At 47.0% G+C, this 19,130-nt stretch overlaps 2 protein-coding genes across 6 annotated transcripts in view; one reads left to right on the top strand and one right to left on the bottom strand.

Annotated features, from left to right (window-relative positions):
• Nucleotides 1–19,130, bottom strand: part of METTL5 (methyltransferase 5, N6-adenosine) — a 35,331-nt gene that overhangs the window by 9,187 nt on the left and 7,014 nt on the right. For 3 of the 5 annotated variants that reach the window (XM_090045504.1, XM_090045500.1, XM_090045505.1), the window contains exons 7-8: nt 17,256–17,305; nt 13,678–13,791 (exon numbers count right to left, since the gene is read on the bottom strand). In XM_090045504.1, coding sequence (XP_089901630.1) covers nt 13,744–13,791; nt 17,256–17,305 — 98 coding nt within the window. In that variant the 3' untranslated portion in view covers nt 13,678–13,743. Of the gene's footprint in view, nt 1–13,677; nt 14,433–17,255; nt 17,306–19,130 lie in introns of those variants that run through there. The other 2 variants (XM_090045501.1, XM_090045503.1) reach the window with 2 other exon arrangements.
• Nucleotides 841–14,046, top strand: SSB (small RNA binding exonuclease protection factor La). Its single transcript, XM_090045499.1, has 12 exons — nt 841–1,056; nt 5,653–5,727; nt 6,954–7,057; nt 7,202–7,376; nt 7,871–7,978; nt 8,091–8,191; nt 8,450–8,521; nt 8,616–8,658; nt 11,041–11,181; nt 12,051–12,237; nt 12,410–12,544; nt 13,588–14,046. The coding sequence occupies exons 2-12, from the start codon at nt 5,662–5,664 to the stop codon at nt 13,683–13,685; spliced, it is 1,230 nt and encodes a 409-aa protein (XP_089901625.1). The 5' UTR covers nt 841–1,056; nt 5,653–5,661; the 3' UTR covers nt 13,686–14,046.

Genomic DNA, 19,130 nt, shown 5'->3' with positions numbered 1-19,130 from the left:
CCCCCAGACTCTGGGGATAGCAGTTGCCCATGATCCCAGCCAGGGCTTTGTCCAGCCTTAAAAACCTCCAAGGATGGAGACTCCACCACCTCACTGAGTAACTTGTTTCAGTGCTCCATCACCCACCCAGTGAAAGAGGGAGTTTTTCCTAATATCCAACCTAAACATCCCTTGCTGCAACTTGACTTCAGCTTTAGATTAGGTAACAATTGTTCCCGTTAGTCTCTGTGGCCACTTGAGCGTTCTCCCTGACTTGAGCTGTAGACAGTAGACAAGCAAAAGACTCCTCCGTGTTGCTACCAGTTTTTAACAATAGTTGCTGTTAGCTCCCTTCTCCAAGGAACCACACTGAAATCGGAGGAGCTGGGGCTGCTTTATGCTGAGGTTTGCTAATGAGTAATGACATTTAAAGCAACAAACAGCCAGTACTTTACTCCTTACTCATCCCAGGGGGGGAGGGGGGCTGTATGTGCCTTTTTTCTTTTTTTTAACTAAACAGGCCCGGCGCTCTAATCTACCGATGCGTTCATGTCACTCCCTGCGCAGGGAGACGAATAGAAAAGAGGATGAAACGCAACTCGAAGAACAGCTTTAACGCGAAGTAACGTTTCCGCGCGTTTCAGACATAGATACTCGACCAGAAACACCCACTCAGCTCCGTGCCGCTGCGTGTAGCGGCGGGACCGCTTTCGCCCCGCACCTCGCCTAGTGCCACCGAGATCGCCTTTCCCTGCCCCCGGCCAGGCTGCCCGCACGCGGCGGGGGCGGAGCGGCCGGGAGGAGCCACCCCCTGCGGGCGGGCGCGCGGGCCCCCGCCTCGGCCCCTTCCCGAGTCCTCGCCAGCGCCGCAAGAAGGGCCGGGACCAGGTCGAGTCCTCCCGCGAGCGCCCCAACACCAGGCACCGAGGCCGGGCTAAGCCGCGCCCCGGAAGCGGCGCCGACCCACGTGAGGCAGGCGGGCGGGACCCGCCGCGGAGGCTGCTGGGTTGTCCGGCGCCGACTGCGGCCTTCAAAGGTGGAAGGTGCTGGACGCCCACAGAGCGCGACGTGCGACAGGTTTGTGCCCGCGGCCCGGGGTGCGGCGCCTTCCCCGCGCGGCGGTGGGCGGCTTCCGCCTCGCTGCGCCCACGTGGCTCCGGGCCGGGCCGGGCCCGGGGGAGCAGACTCTCAGGCCGCCTTTCGGCGCACATGGCGGCCCGGCAGTGCTGCCACCTGCCCGCGGTTGGGGCGCTGCGGAGGGGCCCTCGGTCCTTCGTTCCGGCCGCGCTGTGCGGGGACGTGCGAGCCGCGGGGGGAGAACCGGGCCTGCGCGGCCGGACCCTCTGGCGGTCCTTCTGCCTTGGCTGCGGGCACCTCACGGAGCTGAGGCGCCGCAGTGCGCGGGCCGGGCTGGGCAGGGAGCCGTGGGCCTCTGCTGGGCCAGTCGGATCCCAGCTCCCCTGGGAACCTGCAGCGTGAACAGCTTGAGACGGGCTCACCCACCATGGCCGCTCCTGCCCACGGGGAGACCAGACTGGGGCACAGGGCCTAGCCCCAGCACGTGTGGGGGAGGCGGGTCGCAGGGCCTCAGAGCCCAATCCTGGCACCTAGTACTGGACAGCAGCTGCGCAGGGCCTATGCTAGTGTGCGGACCAGCCTGTGCCACTCGCTTGGCCTATAGGGCCAGAGCTTGGAGCATCGCTGGCCTAAGATATGAATTGGCATTGAAACAGAGGGACAGCTCACAGCAGTGTTCAACAAGTGCTGTTTTGTTTAAAGCTGCATCATTTCAGTTATTTCAAATCTTTCCCGTTCTGAAATGTAACAAACAAAAAATGGCATTTAACAAACACAAATTGCTCGTGCGCAATACTCACTTGAGCCTCAAACCGTTGCTTATAATTGTTTGCCAAGTGATCATTTCCCTGACTAAGACTTCCTGCTAACATGGGGCAACAACTCCCCCTTTGGGTAACAGAGCTGAACAGGCTCAATTTCTAGATCAACAGTTCATGCTGAATGGATGAGCCCAAGTGGAGCAGGCATGGGACTTGTTCAGAAACCCTTTGGTTTTGGTAAAGCTGTGACCTATAATTGGGTGGTTCAAGGCAACTTGCTGTGGCTACTGCAGCATGTGTACTGTGAGTCTGAGCTCTTGTTTTGCAGGTTTCAGAGACTCCCATATGTTTCCCCACTCTTGCCTGTATTCCACAGGGGAAAAACTTACTCTGAGATTAACACTTTAGAGCAATACTTTTTTCCAGCTCCTTCAGAAGTACAGTGAAAGGAGTGAGCATTCTCCAAACCAGAAGGAAGTTAGGGTGGTCATTTTTTTTCAATAGCAATGTGGCCTATTGAAAGCAGGTCACTGGGTCACTTGTTCTTGAGGTCCCTGGTATGTGCCCTGCCTTTATGAGCTGTTAACACTCAGAATGTTATAATCTCTTGATGCTGTCTGAAGAAATTGAGTGTTAAGAAGGTACAGGGTATTAGGGGAGAGGGATCTGTAATTATGGATTAGGGGCAGGTGGACTACTTGAGAGATAAGGTGGCCAGGAGATTGAGGATTAGGGTTGGGATAGGTGGTATGAATCGATAGTTAGCAGCATTTTTAGAATGTAGGCAGAAATGAACTAGTTCATGTTCACCAACCTTTGACCCAAGGACCTAGCCATTCCTGCTTTCCTCTGCTGCTAGTACAGGCACTTGTCACAGCCCCACCAGCTTCCATTCCTCTTGTGCTTAGCCTAAGATCAGGATGCTAGTGGTCCTCAGAGTCTGACCTGTGGTACACTTTCTAATGGAAGGCTGCAAAGATCTGCTTGGATTGGAAGTAAACCCTCAGCATGTTTGCAAGTGGTGAAACTGGGCCAGGTGTGCAGGCTGCTGCACAGATTAATGAACTGCCACACAGCAAGAAACAATAGTGTAATGGGTGTATGACCGCAGCAGCCATCTGGAGCGTGGGGAGGATTTGTGTGAACATAGCCACTGTCACAATGGCATCTGACCATGTCTCTGCCATTGGTGCTGCTGCTCTCCAGGGTGTGGAGTTGGCTTGCTGTTCCTCTGGCAAGAATGCAGGGCTTTATTTTACTTCTCAAATCCTTCTTGGCTTAATAGTGTTCTGGTGGGCCACTGGGATTGCCCAGGCAGACCACATGTTGTACGGTGTACCAAGGTGTCAAGGGGGAGGCTGGAATATTTTGGCCTATTGGTCTCATACTGATGCTTGCCCTTTTACTGAGAAGGGAGGACCAGATTATCTTAGCTGGCAGAGGGCTAGAAGGTAGTGCAGGCAAGCCATTCTGTTGTAGGGTAGTTATTGCTAAGGAGCTGGAGCAGAGAGAGGAAGAAGGGAGCTGGGCTGTAGTTCATGGGGATCTTTTAAAATCAAAGAGAACCTCCAGGGTGGTGATTCCACAATTTCTCTAGGTAGCTTGTTCTAATACTTCACCACCCTTATACTCAGAAAGCTTCCTTTGATCTCCAGCTGAAATCTACTCTGCTTCAGTTGAAGTCCAGAAGGCATGAACTGAAGCTTAAATGGCACTTGGCTAGAAATAGTGAGAATGCCAGCTACAAGTTCACACAGTTTGTGACATACCAATTCCCCTGCTCTTAATTCAGTCAGTGTGGCCACTCTTTACTTGAGGAAAGCTGGTTTGAGTTTAGTCCTATGGTAATTTGTACTACTGGGCTTTGGCTGCCTTACAAAGCTGTGGGAGTTGCCTACTATATCACATCAATCCTAGTTAGTTTAATCTTTCTCTCTTTAAAGTGTTGGTGAAAGACACCTAAATTTAAGTTCATGTCTTCTGAGAGAGCAGTTACTTCAGTTTAAAGTACCACTGTGCCCATAGGTCAGTAATTTGAACTGATGAGAGTTGGGCTAAAGCAGGGATGGGCAATTATTTTGGGCAGAGGGCCGCTTACTGAGTTTTGGCAAGCCATTGAGGGCCTCATGACGGACAGCCAGGGGCAGATAAATATTAATTTTCTAAATTTTTGGGGGGCCCATGGGCTGGATAGAATGGCCTGGCAGACTGCATCTGGCCCATAGGCTGTGTTTTGCCCGCCCTTGGGCTAAAGGCAAAACTAGAGCCATTATTCAAGCTAAGACTGTACGGTAAAGATAAACCCTCTTCTGGACGCAGCATCAGAAGAAGCTGAGGCATTTTACAAATGGCTGTGCTGCTCTGAAAAGAGGATCAGAAGCAAAGCACCCAGTTCCTTCCCTTCCCCTTAACCTCTCCCTGCGAAGAAAAAAAAGAGGGAGGGGGTTAGGGACTGGAAATTAAATATACCTTGAAATTTATATTCTTGAGGAAGACTGCAGTTTAACCCTCTGTTTGGTTTTGACTATCAGACAAGTCACTGAAATAGCAAATAAAATAGATGGAACCAGAAATCTCCAAGGAGATAAACCTGACTGTTTAGCAACAGTTATGTCAAAGGTATACCTACGTACAAATGAAATACAGTCACTTGGAATTGGGTACCTAAATATCTTTTGAGAGTCTGGGCCCAAGCATCTTGGGTACTGTGGCAAAAAGTTGAATTACTTTGCTTATTTAGGCTTAGTCTAGTCTACAGAACATTTGCTGGCCTAGTTATGTAAGCTTTAGGGTGAAATGATCACTTCCCATCACTGTAGGCATATTGGCAACCACTGGTGTAGTTATGCTGACAAATGTTTTATGGCTTAGGTCAGGTGTGCTCAGCTTCATGGATCCATGTCATCAAGCCCACAGGGTCTGAAAATTTGGCAGTGGGAGGGAACAGGATGTTGATAGTGATAATTGCTGCTCCTCTGCTGTCCAATTTCTGGACCAGTGGGGAGATTTGCAGGGCAGTTGGGGTGATCCTACGCACTGGATGAGTGGCATGGGGTAGGACCATGGACCAGGTTGGCCCCTGCACACCCAATCTGGCCCAGGGGGCTTAAATGGTTGAGTACCACTGGTTTAGGTTAAGTTGTACAGGGAATCGGTAGCTATGCTGACAAATCCTGTCGCTATTTGCTGCATCTCTGCCCATTATTCTCAACCTCTTCAGACTTGAGGCAACCCTGGGAAAATGCCAGCTGCTTTCACTTTTCCAAGCACAGGAAAATAACAGCAATTCTTTTGCAAAGAATTGTGCTCATAACATGTTAGAAAGTTTTTAGCACTTTAACACTGTGGATTCCTATTTGAAAACTCTGGGGGGTTTTTTGTGAATCATATTTGCATACCGAACTGTGTTAACATTGCATGGCACCCCACAGCACCCTCGAAAGAATTTCAAGGCACTCCAGGGTGCCATGGTGCTCTGGCTGAGAATCACTACTTTATGCTAAAGGACTTTGACATAATTGCCAGTATAGCTTCAGTGGCAGTGGCTCTGTAGACAAACCCTCAGAACGTTATGCTGCATATTGGCTTATCGATACATTTTAAATATAAGTCTTAATTTTCTATCTTGCATGCTAACTAAATCCTAATTAAGGTTCTGGCTTATAACTTGACGTAACTTAAATGTATAGATAAAGAATGTCAGTTCTGTAGTTTTTAGATCTGGCTATTGCCCAAAATGGAAGATTTTTATTTGAATTTTTAGGGCTAGGAAATGCAGCAAATGACAACAGAGCATTGATTTCTTACTATCAACTTTTTCCCCCCTTAAATACAGATTGTGAAAATGGCCGAAAATGGAGATGGTGAAAATATGTCTGTCCTAGAAAGAAAAATCTGTCAGCAAATTGAGGTATGTTCATTTTGATTTTGGATATCAAATCAGTTTGTCTTTAAGCTACACTAATGGGGATTTAGTTGGATTGTCTAAACAGATGTTAGCTAGCTACTGTTTAGACCCAAATCTTTTAAATTGGTTGTAGATATGCTAGTCTCAGGTCCAGGTCTGATCTGAAGTATCCTAACCTTAAATGATATTGTGTATTTAAATGGGAAGCTGACTTTCAAAGATGGCTGTAACAAATCATACACTTTGAATTATCAGCAACTTATCTATATCTTTTAACTTTTTAAAATTCTACTTTAGGTACAAATTGGCAAATTTTAGGTAGTATTAAAATAAACAATGTTAAATTTTTGTATTGCAAATCCAGATGTTATTGCACATGCATGCAAATAGGGAGGTGCATTTAATGTTAAACCTGTCTTGGCTTTTGAAGGGAAATTCCTATTCAGTGCATTCATACTTTTCAAATATTATCATTCTACTTAATTTGCTGTCTTACACATCAGTTCTGCTTTATTACTAATAATTCAATATTAAAGTATTGCGTCTATTTTAAATTGTCTTTATATCATTCAACTTGAAAAACTTGAAAGTGTAGCTTATTTTTATGTAGTAGTAGAAATTTTTTGTACTTCTTAAATTCTGCCTCCCACACCCATGTTAATTACTTTTATTTGACTAAGTAGAGTGTACAATGCAAGGAGTGGGGGGTGGCTGGGGAAGAAGTGCAGTCACTGAAATAAATTCTAACTGAAATGAAATCTAATGCAGGGGGCAGCAACCATGCTGCTGTGGACAAGAGCTTGCAGCCCAGTTCCCTCCTGTATCGTTCTTACTGGATTTTCTTGTGCATTAAAAATATGAAATATCATGAAGATGAGCATTATGCATGATCAGAAGTCTTATCTACTAAACCAAGCTGTAGACTATTTTTTGTAGCAACTGCAGCTCTATTTGCTACTGTTTACTAAATGAGATTAATAATCTGCAGTTAGCTTTGAAAAGTATAGATAATTTTCATGTTAAGATGGGCACTGTAAAAGACATCTTCATAACTGCAGGATTTCTAATTCCGTTATTTAGGTATTTCTGTCTGTATCATGAGCTCTGCTATGAGTCTTGATTATTGCAGTGAACTAACTATGCATGCAAGTATTCATTAAATTAATATAAATGAAGCTACTTATTAACTGAGTAGTCTTTTTTAAAGATATAACTGATTTATTTTGCAGTACTATTTTGGTGACCACAATCTACCAAGAGACAAGTTCCTAAAGGAGCAGATCAAGCAAGACGATGGCTGGGTTCCTTTAGAAATAATGATTAAATTCAACAGGTAAAAAACAGATAACCTGAAGATAGCTATCTTGTCTGAATGTTGGGGTTCTCAGTGTGCTTGTACAATTCCATCTCTATTGTTGAGTGATAGAGGGAAATAATATATATGGGTCTGGCATGCCTTTGTCCTCTCTTTCCACAGGTTAAGCCATCTCTCGAAAGATTTTGGTGTTATACTGGAAGCATTAAGGAAATCCAAGGCTGGACTTATGGAAATAAGTGAAGACAAAACTAAAATCAGGAGATCTCCAAACAAACCCCTCCCTGAAGTGAATGACCAGTACAAAAATGAAATTAAAAATAGATCTCTATATATTGTAAGTAAACTTTTGTACTCACCTGTATAAGTTTCAGTTTATGGCTTAAAATGCTTTAACTGGAGTGAAATTGATCCTCACTTTATTTCCATATAAAACTGGGTTTAGAACAAGGATGGGCAACCCCTGGCATGTGTGCCAGAACATGATATGCAAAAACATTTTGCTTGGCATACGCGCCTTGGAGCAGATGGTGAGGAAGAGGCTGGGGCTGTGCTGCCACAAGGACTGGGGCCCTTACAGCTCCCCTGCCATTTGCCCCTGGCACACCAACACCTTTATAAGTCAAGGTTGCTGGTGATTTTGGCAGCAAAAATGTTGCTGACCTCTGGTTTAAAATAAAGTGCTCTTTTTCCACCCCTCCTTTCTTAAGCAACTGACTTGTCTTTTGGTCACAATACAGGAACTGCAATAAGTATTTCTCTAGAGTTTAGTTGAAATGTCATGGCATATCTGTTTTGGATTATGATTTGAAATTCACTGTTATTTTGCAGAAAGGTTTTCCAACAGATTCTACACTAGATGATATCAAAGAATGGCTTGAAGGAAAAGGCCCAGTAGAGAGTATTCAGATGAGGAGAACACTGCAGAAAGCCTTTAAGGTAGCTATTCCTTATAAAGCCTGGTGCTCAGTCATCTGTGAACATTGGGGAGCTACTAGAAAACATCTAATCTATCAATCTGATTCTTGATATCCACCTTTCTTTTTTATAGGGATCTATATTTGCAGTTTTTGATAGTGTTGACTCTGCTAAGAAGTTCATAGAGATCCCAAACCAAAAATACAAAGACACGGAGCTAATAGTGCTTTTCAAGTAAGTCCATCTAACTGATGTTTGCTCAGGTATTTATTCTGGCACTAAATATGACTTGAGTTGGGGAATTTAAGCGTTGCTGCCTTACACAGATTTCAAATATTGATTGTGTTTTTTAGGCTTAGCAGTTCCTTTGGATTGGAGCATCCCTAATTTTAAGATGTGAACCCAGCCATTCCTTGGCTACTGCAGTCTTCCTTTTAAGTTGCTTTAATTACATTAGAGTTCTATTTTAACTTGATTTTTTCCCTATTGAAGGGAGGATTACTTTTTAAAGAAGAATGAAGAGAGGAGACAATATAAAGTGGAGGCTAAAGCAAAAGCCAAACAGTAAGTTAGTCTTAGTCTGGAAACTGAGGAACCTTAAGTTGATCATTTAGTTGCACTCTAAACAAGTTTGATCTGATCTGATCTTACTTCACAGGGAGAAAGAAGTAAAACAGAAACAAGCAGAAGATGCTGAGATGGTGTGTATCTTTTGAATGTTCTACAAGCATAAAAATAATTACAATACAAATAAGTACTATACTCTATCATAGGTAATAAGGATACAAAAGCCCATCCTGTCATATCTGACTCGGCCCATACCAAAGCACCTGATGCTAAACTTATGTAGCTATGTTCTAATTAGAGGTGGTGCTAAATTTAAACATCCAAATAAGAGTAACTTGTCTCCTTTATCAAACTTTACTTTTTCACAAAAATGGGTTTTTGTCTGGAAAACAGACCTTACGATGACAGGCTGAGAGCTACAGGACACTTCAGCCTGGAAAAGCGCAGGCTCAGGGGCGATCTGATGGCCACCTATAAGTTTATCAGGGGTGTCCATCAGGATCTGGGGGAATGTTTATTCACCAGAGTGCCCCAAGGGATGACAATGTCAAACCGTCATAAACTCCTGCAAGACCATTTCAGGCTGGACATAAGGAAGAATTTCTTTACTGTCCAAACCCCCCAAGGTCTGGAATATCCTGCCATCGGAGGTGGTTCAAGCACCTACTTTGAATGCCTTCAAGAGAAATTTGGATGTTTATCTTGCTGGGATCCTATGACCCCAGCTGACTTCCTGCCCCTGGGGCAGATGGCTGGACTCGATCTTCCGAGGTCCCTTCCAGCCCTAATATCTATGAAACAATTTAAAATATCGACTCAATTTTTATCACAATGTATTGATACACATACCTGATTGTCTGATGCTAAGTAACTCTAAAGCAGGGGTAGGCCACCTTTTTTGGCCGGGGTGCCAAAACCCCCCACAATGCCTACCTTGGAAGGTGCTGGAGTGCCGGCATGCCAGAAAAACAAAAAGAGGGCGGTGCGTACATGGCGGGATGCCCTGCTTGTGCCCTTGCTCCCACCCAAAGCCCCTTCCCACCAGCCCAGGCTCTGTGGCTATCAGCAGCTATCCAGTACCTGGGCCAGCTGCAAACGATTGCTGCCTCCCTGCCCTGGCCCTTGGCTCTGGGGAGGCAGCAGGTGTTGGCGATGCTCCCTGCTGTGCTGCTGCTTCTGCAGAGCAGGGTTGGAACTCCGTGCAGCAGGGCACAGTGGGGGATGCAGAAAGCTGCCTGCTGCTCTGAGCTCCCTGCTGCCCTGCCCACACTTCCCCTGCAAGCAGGGGCAGCAGCAAGGGGTACAACCCTGTGTGCTGCCCACGCTGCTTCTGTGCACATGGGAAGTATGACCTGGCAGCATGGAGCTTGCAGCAGCAGGCAGCTTTCCTGTGCGGCCCCTCTGCTGCTGCAGGTTGCACGTGCTGCAGTCCTGGCCCTGCTGCCCCTGCCTGCAGAGGAAGTGTGGCCAGGGCAGTGGGGAGCTTGCAGCGGCAGGCAGCTTTCTGTGCCCTCTGCTGTGCTAGGTTCCAATGCTGCGCTGCAGAAGTGGCAGCTGTGACGGCAGCACATCAAGGAGCATTGCCAGCACCCGCTGCCTCCCTGGGGCTGGCATGGGGAGGCAGCAGCTGTTTGCAGCCGGCTCAGGTTCTGGGTCGCTGCTGATAGCCATGGAGCCTGGGCTGCTTGCAGCAGGGCTTTCATCCTCCCAGCCTGCTGCTGGGAGCAGTCCGGGCTCCGTGGCTATCAGCAGTTATACAGAGCCTGGGCTGGCTGCAGCCGGGAGGCTACAAACAGCTGTTGCCCTCCAGGCCCCAGTTGTTTCTGGGCTCCAGAAAGGTAGCAGGTGCTGGCACTACGCCCACTGGGGCCAGGGCTGGGAGGCAGCAGCTGTTTTTGCAGCCGCCTGGCTGCAGCTGGCCCCAGCTCTGGGGTGGCTGCTGCCAGCCATGGTAGTTGGGTTGCTCCCAGCAGGGCTTGCAGCCTTCCAGCCACCTGCTGGCAGCAGCTACCCAGAGCTGAGGCCGAAGCCGGCTGCAGCCGGGAGGCTGCAAACAGCTGCTGCCTCCCCATCCTGGCCCAAATGCATGCTGAGGAAAGTGGCCTTGTGTGCCATGCTTGGCATGTGTGCCAGGGGTCACAAAAAGGATTAAATTGTATTGGGTTTTGTTCTCCAAGGCTAGCTGCTGGATTGGAAGTTGATGACTATCTCTTCTCTTCTGCATTTCCCTCACTTTTTCTTTCTGGATAGTTGGGTCCCTGAACTTATGCAACATTTTCCTGGTATGGGAAAGGCTGGCAGCTACTGCAAAACAGTACAAGACTCGTAAAAACTCAACTTCAAAAAAGGTCCAGGGTTGCAGTGAATTTGGCCTTTTGACAATATTTCTAGATTCACCTAAGATAGTTAATGGAACAACTTAAGGTTATGGGCAGACTTAAGATATGCTTTGTGATGTAATTAAAATAGATTTCCCCTTCCTTCTCATAGCTACCTCCTTAATTTCTTGCATTTAGAAATCTCTGGAAGAAAACACTGGATACTTGCTGAAATTTTCTGGTGACCTAGATGATCAAACTTGCAGAGAAGATCTTCATACAGTTTTTTCTGATCATGGAGAAATTAAATGGATAGACTTTGTCAGAGGAGCAAAGGAGGTCAGTAAAGTAATACAGAATTGTGGTGGGCAGGAACAACAAGTATAATGATGGAAACAATATTAGATTAAGTACCCAATGGCCATGTCTACATGAGACGCTTACTGCGCAGTAGCATCATAGGGCACTAACCATGACCCAATGCTGCTGCACAGCTAGCGTCATCCAGATGCCAGTTACTGCACAGTCATTTTAGTACTTGGCTATGCAAGTACTAAACGACTGAGCAGTAACAACTGTGCAGTCAGCGCCTCATGTAGACAGCCAATGTGTCTTGAATTCCTTTATTGCCAATGTGTTACATTCCATCAGCAACTTATCCAGATAAACTCAGTAGTACTTGAGAGCAACCAGTTTTGTTCCATTACTTTTGTAAATAAAGGGTTTTCATTATTATTATTATTATTATTATTATTATTATTATTTTTTTTTTTTTAAGTGGGAGAAGTTCTCTCTAAATATTTTTGTAGATCCACATAGCATAGTCTGGAGGAATATGCATAAATTAAAAGTAAGTAAAGCTCTTGTATAATTAAGAGAGGGGGAGAAAAGAATTCATATGTGGTATAAACCATACTTGTGCTGTTTCAGTCTGGTGCAGGATCAGCACAGAGTATCCTGCTTACACCTTCAGCTAGTGCTAGTGCTTTACTCACCAAGGGTGAAGTAGCTGTGCTGGTAGAGTAGAAACTGTGTTGCTGCGGAGGGGGTTTGAGAATGTTCACACTAAAGGTTTACAGGTGGAACTGGTTTTGCATTTAGAAATCTCTGGAAGAAAAGACTGGATACTTGCTGAAATTTTCTGGTGACCTAGATGATCAAACTTGCAGAGAAGATCTAAACTCAAGCATGCAAACTTTCTGTTTTAGGGTATTATTCTATTTAAAGGTAATGCAAAAGAAGTCCTGGATAAAGCCACGGAAGCGAATGATGGGAACTTACAGCTGCGTAAGAAGGATGTAAAATGGCAGGTGCTAGAAGGAGATACTGAGAGAGAAGCTTTGAAAAAAATCATGGAGGGCCAGCAAGAATCATTAAACAAATGGAAAACAAAAGGTGACTTTTCTGGCTGATGTGGCTATGCTGTGAATTGACTTTCTTGGCAACTATAGATTTAGGCAACATTATTTTCTTTCTTTTTTCCTTCCCCAAATGGCAAATGCACAGAAATGCATGAATTGCTACTTAGTGACTCAAGTGTTCTGAACTTGTCTGTATGTCATAACAGGTCGCAAATTTAAAGGTAAAGGAAGAGGAGGGAAGACAGCCCAAGGTGCACAGAACAAAGGGAAAGTGCAGTTCCAGGGTAAGAAGACAAAATTTGAGAGCGAGGATGAAGAGAGTGACAGTAATACAGAAACAGGTAAGATACTTCATGCCTGGGAGAAATAGTTCAAAACTTCCTACCAGGGTGCAGAGCTGTATTTACAGAGAATCTGATTTTTGAATTGCCTAAGAACAAAGTAGTCAAGTTCTAACTAATGAAAAAAACCGACAACTGTTCACATGCTTTGGGATGTTTTGTCTTGGTCATGTTTCTTGCATGATACCTGTTGGAAACAAAGGATTAAGCTGGTATAAAGAACTTAGCCAGCCAAAACAGGGCTGACCATTAACAGGGCACTCCAAAGAAATTTGTACTAAGGGATACTGAAGATTGCTATCATAGGGAATAGCAAAAGGTGGTGCCAAATTAGACTGATTTTTGCCTAAATTACAACTTGCTGGTCACGTGACTGCTGCTTATACTGTGTTCTGTGCCAGTTTAGATGTGCTGCGCTCTCTTCTAACATTTTACAGCCCCTATGCCCACTTCACACTTTCTCTTCCCACTACATACTTTTTTTTTCTCTAGCTGAATAAACTTTCACACCTCCCTGCATGGATTTATGCATTCTGAGGACTTATTTCCAAGACTAGATGTCTCAAAGACTAGAAGCATTGTCATAAATGTGTCTAAAGCAGGGGTACAAATTTGCCCCTCTGTGGGCTGGATATGGACTGCAGCTGTGATGGCGTGAGTAGTAGTAGCTGCAAGGGTTAACACTGCAGCAGTCACTCACCCTCTAACTGCTGACATGTCTCCAGTGGGGGCTCTGTTCTGTACCCAGAATTTTGAGGGCTAGTCCTACCCCTGAATTCCTGGTCTCTTTGAGATCTCTGGAGGCTGGATCCAGCTTGTAAGGTTTGACACCTTGTTTTAGACAATCATTCACTGTTAAAACAGGTACTGGATCATCTAGAATTGTTCTAGTATTTAGTGGCAAAGCATTAAGTGAAGAAGGCTTGTACTTGCAGTAGCCTGAAGGACTGTACATCTTCAGCTGGGTAGGAATTGTGTTGAAAGTATCAAACAAAGGTCTTTCTATCTAGTTCCTTAGTGTCTGTGTATATGAACACTTACAGGGCCAGGAAGTCCCAAAAAAAGACCACTAGAAGAGACTGAAAAAGAAGAACCTCCATCAAAACAACTGAAAACAGAGAATGGAGCCGAAGAACAGTAATATAAAAAGCATTGTTTTTATTACTCCATTTTAAATAGGTTTTAAGCCATTCCTCGGTTCAGAACTTTTCAAAAGAAAATCTAACAAAATCCACTTCAATATCAACCTGCAATGAAAGGAAAGGTTTGTGTGTGTTTTTGTTTGTTTGTTTTTCTTTTTTTATGTATTTTCAGACGCATGATTATTCTGACATGCCAGTCAGGATTTTTTTAAAATGTTTTGTTCATACTGTCGGAGCCTCTCAACATTTCTGGCACTTTTGATTTAAAATGTAAATGGAGGTTCTATCCTTGAACCAGACTTTGTAATTTTGAAGTTGTATTAAATAAGTCACCAATAAACTTCAGCATTTAAGTTGGTACTTAACAGTTGGTGATTTTTAAACTTATGCAGATTTCTGTCCCAACTAACATATGTGATTAGAAGGCTGACCATTTGATTTGGTGATTGAGGATAGCTTCAACAGAATAAAATTCCTGTAGCCTCTCTCTACAGGGGAGAGGCTAGCTAGGTAAGAACTGATCAAACAGCCTGTTTAAGCTATAGTTGTAGGTGACTGGGCCTTTATCACTTATTCATCCAAGCCTTGTACTTTTTTTCTTTCTGTACAACAACTGCAAAATACTAGGCACCAACACAAGCTCTCTTAAATTAGGTCCTCATCTTGTTAATGACTAATAACCACCTATTCACCCTTTCTGGTATCTATTTTGTTCCTCTTGATTCCATTCAAAATGTTGGTCTAACCTAGGAGTAAGGAAAATATGGCCCAGATCAGACTTGCCGCAGGATTTTATTCAGCCTGTGGTGGGTCCCTTGGTTGTGCCTGGCCCAGGCAGTGGGAAACCCAGGCTGTGACGTTTGCAGCTGGTCCCACTGCCCCCGAAGTGTGCAGTAGTTTGGGGTACCACAGCAGCTGGACTTCCCGCTCCTGTGGAAGTCTCTGCTGCCACCAGGCCCAGCCCTACTGTCCAGCAGCCAGATGGAGCAGGTGGGCAGGGTCTCTATGGAGGCTGGCCCAGGACCTCAGTGGGCAAAGCATGCTCAGCCAGGCAGATGAGATGGGACCGTGGGTGGACAGGGAGTGGCATCTAGAAATGGGACAAGTGACTGGGGCTGGGATCAGGATTGTGGGTCAGTGAGAGCTTGGGTACAGGGCCATGATTTGCTGCCTGCATGTCCCTGCAATGGGTGCTGGTTTTGTGGCAGGGGCATGCAGGGAGTGGATTGCAGCTCTTGCCCCAGGCCCTGGCCCCAAGCTGTCACAGCCCTGCGTTCCTGATACCAGCCCTGCCTGCCCACAGCCCCATCCCATCTGCCTGACTGAGTGTGTCCTGCTTGCATAGGCACCAGGTTGATCTCCATAGAGACCACAGGATTGTGGGGTGGTGACAGCACAGGACTTGAGACAGAGCCACAATCTGTTCTCAGACACCCATTTCACAGGCAGGTGTGTGTAATCACAGAGGTGTGGGGAAGTAGATGGTACACTCCAAGCCCTGGCCTCACATTGTCATGGCCCTGCAATCCTGGTCGTGACCCCACCTGCCTGTCCTGTTGCTGGATGCCACACTACACCTGCCCATGGCCTCATCCCATCCACCTGGCAGAGTGTGGGCAGAGCCACTTGCAGAGTTTTGATGAGCTGGGGTGAGGGGGGAGAAACGCAACAAACTGCTGACCCAGCCTGTGACGGTTCACCAAAACTCCTTAAGTGGCCCTCTGGCCCAAATAATTGCCTAGCCTTGGTCTAACCAGATTTTTGCTCCCCAAGGTCTACTTCCATACCTTTCACCATACAAAACAAACTTTAGTTCCATACTCTTTTTATACATCCTTCCCATTGCTGCTTCTAGTACATCTTTTGCTTTTCCTACAAGCAGTTTGGTTTTGTTCATCCTTGTGCTTGAGTGTGAAAGACTTTCAGATTAGTCAAAGCCATTATCCTGCTGTAAAATCCTGCCTCATTCTGAAGTCCTCTTTAAAAATTTGAATTAAATAGGGCAAGATTTCAACTTGGCCTCCTGCTACAGGTTAAAAAAAATTTTGGTCTTTGCCAAATTTTAACGTGCATCAAACACAATCAGTTATTGAGTGATAAACATGTACCTGGCTATTTGTACCCACTTGCAGCACTGACTTCAGACTAAAGTGAGACACCTCAAGTACTGAGTAATACTCTACAGTATTCCAAAATAATTATCGTTATTAAGTATCACCTAGGTCTTGCTGCCATAAAGCAGAATATAGCAAGCCTGATGCTGATAACTGAGTTAGCTTGGCAACAAACGTGCAGACTAAGCTGAATATAACTACAGTTCACTATAGGGCAATTATTTGGGGTGGAGGGCTGCTTACCTGGTTTTGGCAAGCTGTTGAGGGCTGCATGTATAGCCTTGCCCCTTGGTCACCATCTTGAGACCGATGTCCCACAGCCAGCACCAGTGGAGCCCAGAGTGGGGTGCAGGCTGGCAGGGGTCTGTGGAGCCGGGCTGGGCTGCACCAGCAGGGACAGGGGGGAGCTGGCCTGGTTCCACAGAGCCCTTGCCAGCCAGGACCCTGTACCCTTGCCACCCTGCTCTGGGCTCTGCTGGTGCTAGCCCCAAGACACTGGTCTAGACCCCACGCTCCTGCTCGCTCCCAGCCCCTCAGTACAAGTGGGGGGGCAGTGTGCAGCCTTGACCCCCTGCTCTGCGGCAGGTAATGAGCTGGTGCTGAGTGTGGGGGAAAAAAGTGGTCCCTTGCCTGCCCAGTGGCTGGCGCTCCCTGCTGAAGCCACTTGCAGCCCACTCAGGGCTGTCCTAAGTAGGAACAGACAGTCCCAAGTGGGCTGTGAGCAGCTGCAACACCGGGTGCCAGCCACAGGGCAGACAAGGGGCCATTCTCCCATGCTCAGCACCACCTTGTAACCCACCCTGGCAGCCAACCTGAGCCCCGCGCCAGCAGTGGGATCGCCTGTTACAAGCTGGTGCTGAGTGGAGGAAAAGCAACCCTTCACCTGCCCCATGGCCAGCGCTGCCTCTGCCTGCTCAGGACAGCCCTGCGTGGGCTGCAAGTGGCTGCAGCAGGGAGTGCAAGCCATGGGGCAGGGGAGGAGCCACTTTTCCCCAGGCTCCCTCCTTGCCCTTCCCCTCAACCCCTTACCTCAGTTTCTGGCACCGTGCATTCATATGGTCTCAGGCCAGAAGCCCCTGTTGGGGCTTCTGGCTGGGCAGGCCCTGCTGTTTCAGGAGCTTGCCAGGCTTCCCCTGGGTCCTATTGCCCCTGGTTTCTGACACTTCTGACAGGAAACAGGGACAAATCAATATTAAACTTCTAAATTTTTAGGGGGCCTGTGGGCTGGACAGAATGGCCTTGCAGGCTGTATTTTGCCCACCCCTGCTATAGGGCTTAACACAGTGGGACTAGAGCCTCGAGGGACTGGGCTTAACACAGTGGGACTAGAGCCTCGAGGGACTCCTGCAAAATAGAAAATATATTTTAAGGTAAAGTCCAAACTGGCTACATCTAAGACTATGGATTGTATTTAAAGTATTTGTCTAATACAGGCAAAAAGGGAAAAACACTTACCGATTTCTTCTTATGAAACTTGTATGATGCTGGTAAATCATATCTAAGTTCTGTGAATAGCAGAAAGAACAACTGTCACACCATGGCAACTTGGGTACTTTTCCTCAATGCAGATACAACTCACTAGCCATACTATATCATCTATACTCCTTTATATTTAAACCACTTTATTGCTGTCAACCACTTGATTAGAACAAATTGATAGATGTACACAATGCAACTGAGCTAACTTATGACAATGCAGTACTATTATAATACACATACTGCTTTGTCTTGTTATATTTGCACCTAAGAGGAAGCTACTTAACAGATAATTTACTTGGCACTCGATTACTGCAAAAAGTACTATAGCAGGGTGGGCAATTATTTTGGCTGGAGGGTTTTGTGAGCTGTGAGGGCCACAAGAGTAGCTGTCTGGTTGCCATCTTGGGATCAAAAGTCCCTCCCCTTGCCCCTGAGAGGAGTATTTTTGGGAAAAGATGTTTGCCACCTTGGAACTGGGAAAAAAACAAATCATATACTAAAACCCAAATATCTATTTTAACCTTTTATTTAAAAAAATATTGTTGTCCTTATTTACATGCATTTGCATAGTGTATACAGAGGTGATCACAAAATAGATCAAAATAAAGTATACTGTGTGGGGTGTGGTTGGGTGGCTGGATCTATGTGTGGGATTTGTGGGGGTGTGACTGTGCGTGGAGGGGGATTGTGGGGGGTGTGCGGGACCTGCAAGCACGTGTGCGCCCTGGGGTGATAGCCTTCCCTGTGATAGCAGATGGGCCTGCTGAGCCATAGGGCTGTGGCCGCTGCTGGCAGCGGTTTGTAGCAACTGTGGCCCTAGTTACTGGAGCCATCTCTGTTTTCCAGGGCCCGGGCCTGCCACGTTCCCTGCCATTGCTATGGAAGTCAGGGGACTCCTGTGGCAGTGGTAGCTGCAGGGTCCAGGCTGGGGGATGCGGTATACATGAGCTCCTGGAGCTGCTGCCTCCAAGCCCAAGGATTAGCTTGGCTTGCTGTGTGAGGGAGAAGGGATGGTTGCAAAGCAGCTGGCCTAGGAGAGGCCACATGCACGTAAGCAAGCCAGCCCCCTGAGATGCTCAGCACCCTTCCCCACCAGCCCATAGCCTGTCTCCTTCCTGCTACTGCCCACAGCCCCAGCCCCAACCCTGGCTTGCCCTGAGCCACAACTACTGCAGACTCACCCCAGCCAAAGCAGACCAGCTGGAACCCGTGCACACAGCCCTGACCCCAGCCTGCCCAGCGTCTGCTCCGCATTGCCCGCCTATGCTGAGCAGTGGCAGCAGCTGGGTAGAAGCTATTGCTGGCACAGGGGAAAAGCAGCCCCTCCCCCAACCCACTGCTCGGCTGTTTGTGCTGCAGCTGCCCAGAGCCCTCACTTGGGCTGCTCTGCAGCTTCTCTCTGCTGCTGTCGCTGATGCCTTCTGGCTGCCCCGTGGGGCAGTAGTGCAAACCAGTCTATTAGCAAGGCAGCCTGGGTGTGGGCTCTGGGTGGCTGCAGCAAGAACTGCCCAACCACGGTGAGGGGGAGGGGTCCCTTTTCTGCTGAGCCAACAGCAGTTTCTGCCCAGCCACTGCTGCTGCTCAGCATGAACTGGGCTGTGCCCAGGGGTCCCTGTCAGTACCACAGGACAGTGGCAGCCGGGAGGAGATGCTGCCACCTGGGCTGCTTAGAAAGGCAGTACAGCTGTGGAGCCACCCCCAGCCTCCTTGCATGTTCAAGGGGTAGCATGTGCCACAGGCTGGATGGCACTTGGAGAGTCTCTGTCTTGCCCAGAGTCCCGCTTGGCCCATGGGCTGGATCTGGTCTGTGGGCTGTATTTTGCCCTCCCCTGTATGATAGTATATTATGCT

This window comes from Crocodylus siamensis, chromosome 4 (genome assembly GCF_052110815.1).
Source record: "Crocodylus siamensis isolate JL-2025a chromosome 4, ASM5211081v1, whole genome shotgun sequence".
In the NCBI taxonomy this organism is placed as follows: domain Eukaryota; kingdom Metazoa; phylum Chordata; order Crocodylia; family Crocodylidae; genus Crocodylus; species Crocodylus siamensis.
Note: the sequence above shows the minus strand (reverse complement) of the source record. Positions and strands in the feature narration are given on the sequence as shown.

Coding starts and splice junctions, on each gene's coding strand:
- SSB (XM_090045499.1), top strand. CDS start 5,662: ATGGCCGAAAATGGAGATGGTGAAAATATGTCTGTCCTAGAAAGAAAA. Junction 5,728..6,953: donor AAATCTGTCAGCAAATTGAG/GTATGTTCATTT, acceptor TTTATTTTGCAG/TACTATTTTGGTGACCACAA. Junction 7,979..8,090: donor CACTGCAGAAAGCCTTTAAG/GTAGCTATTCCT, acceptor TCTTTTTTATAG/GGATCTATATTTGCAGTTTT.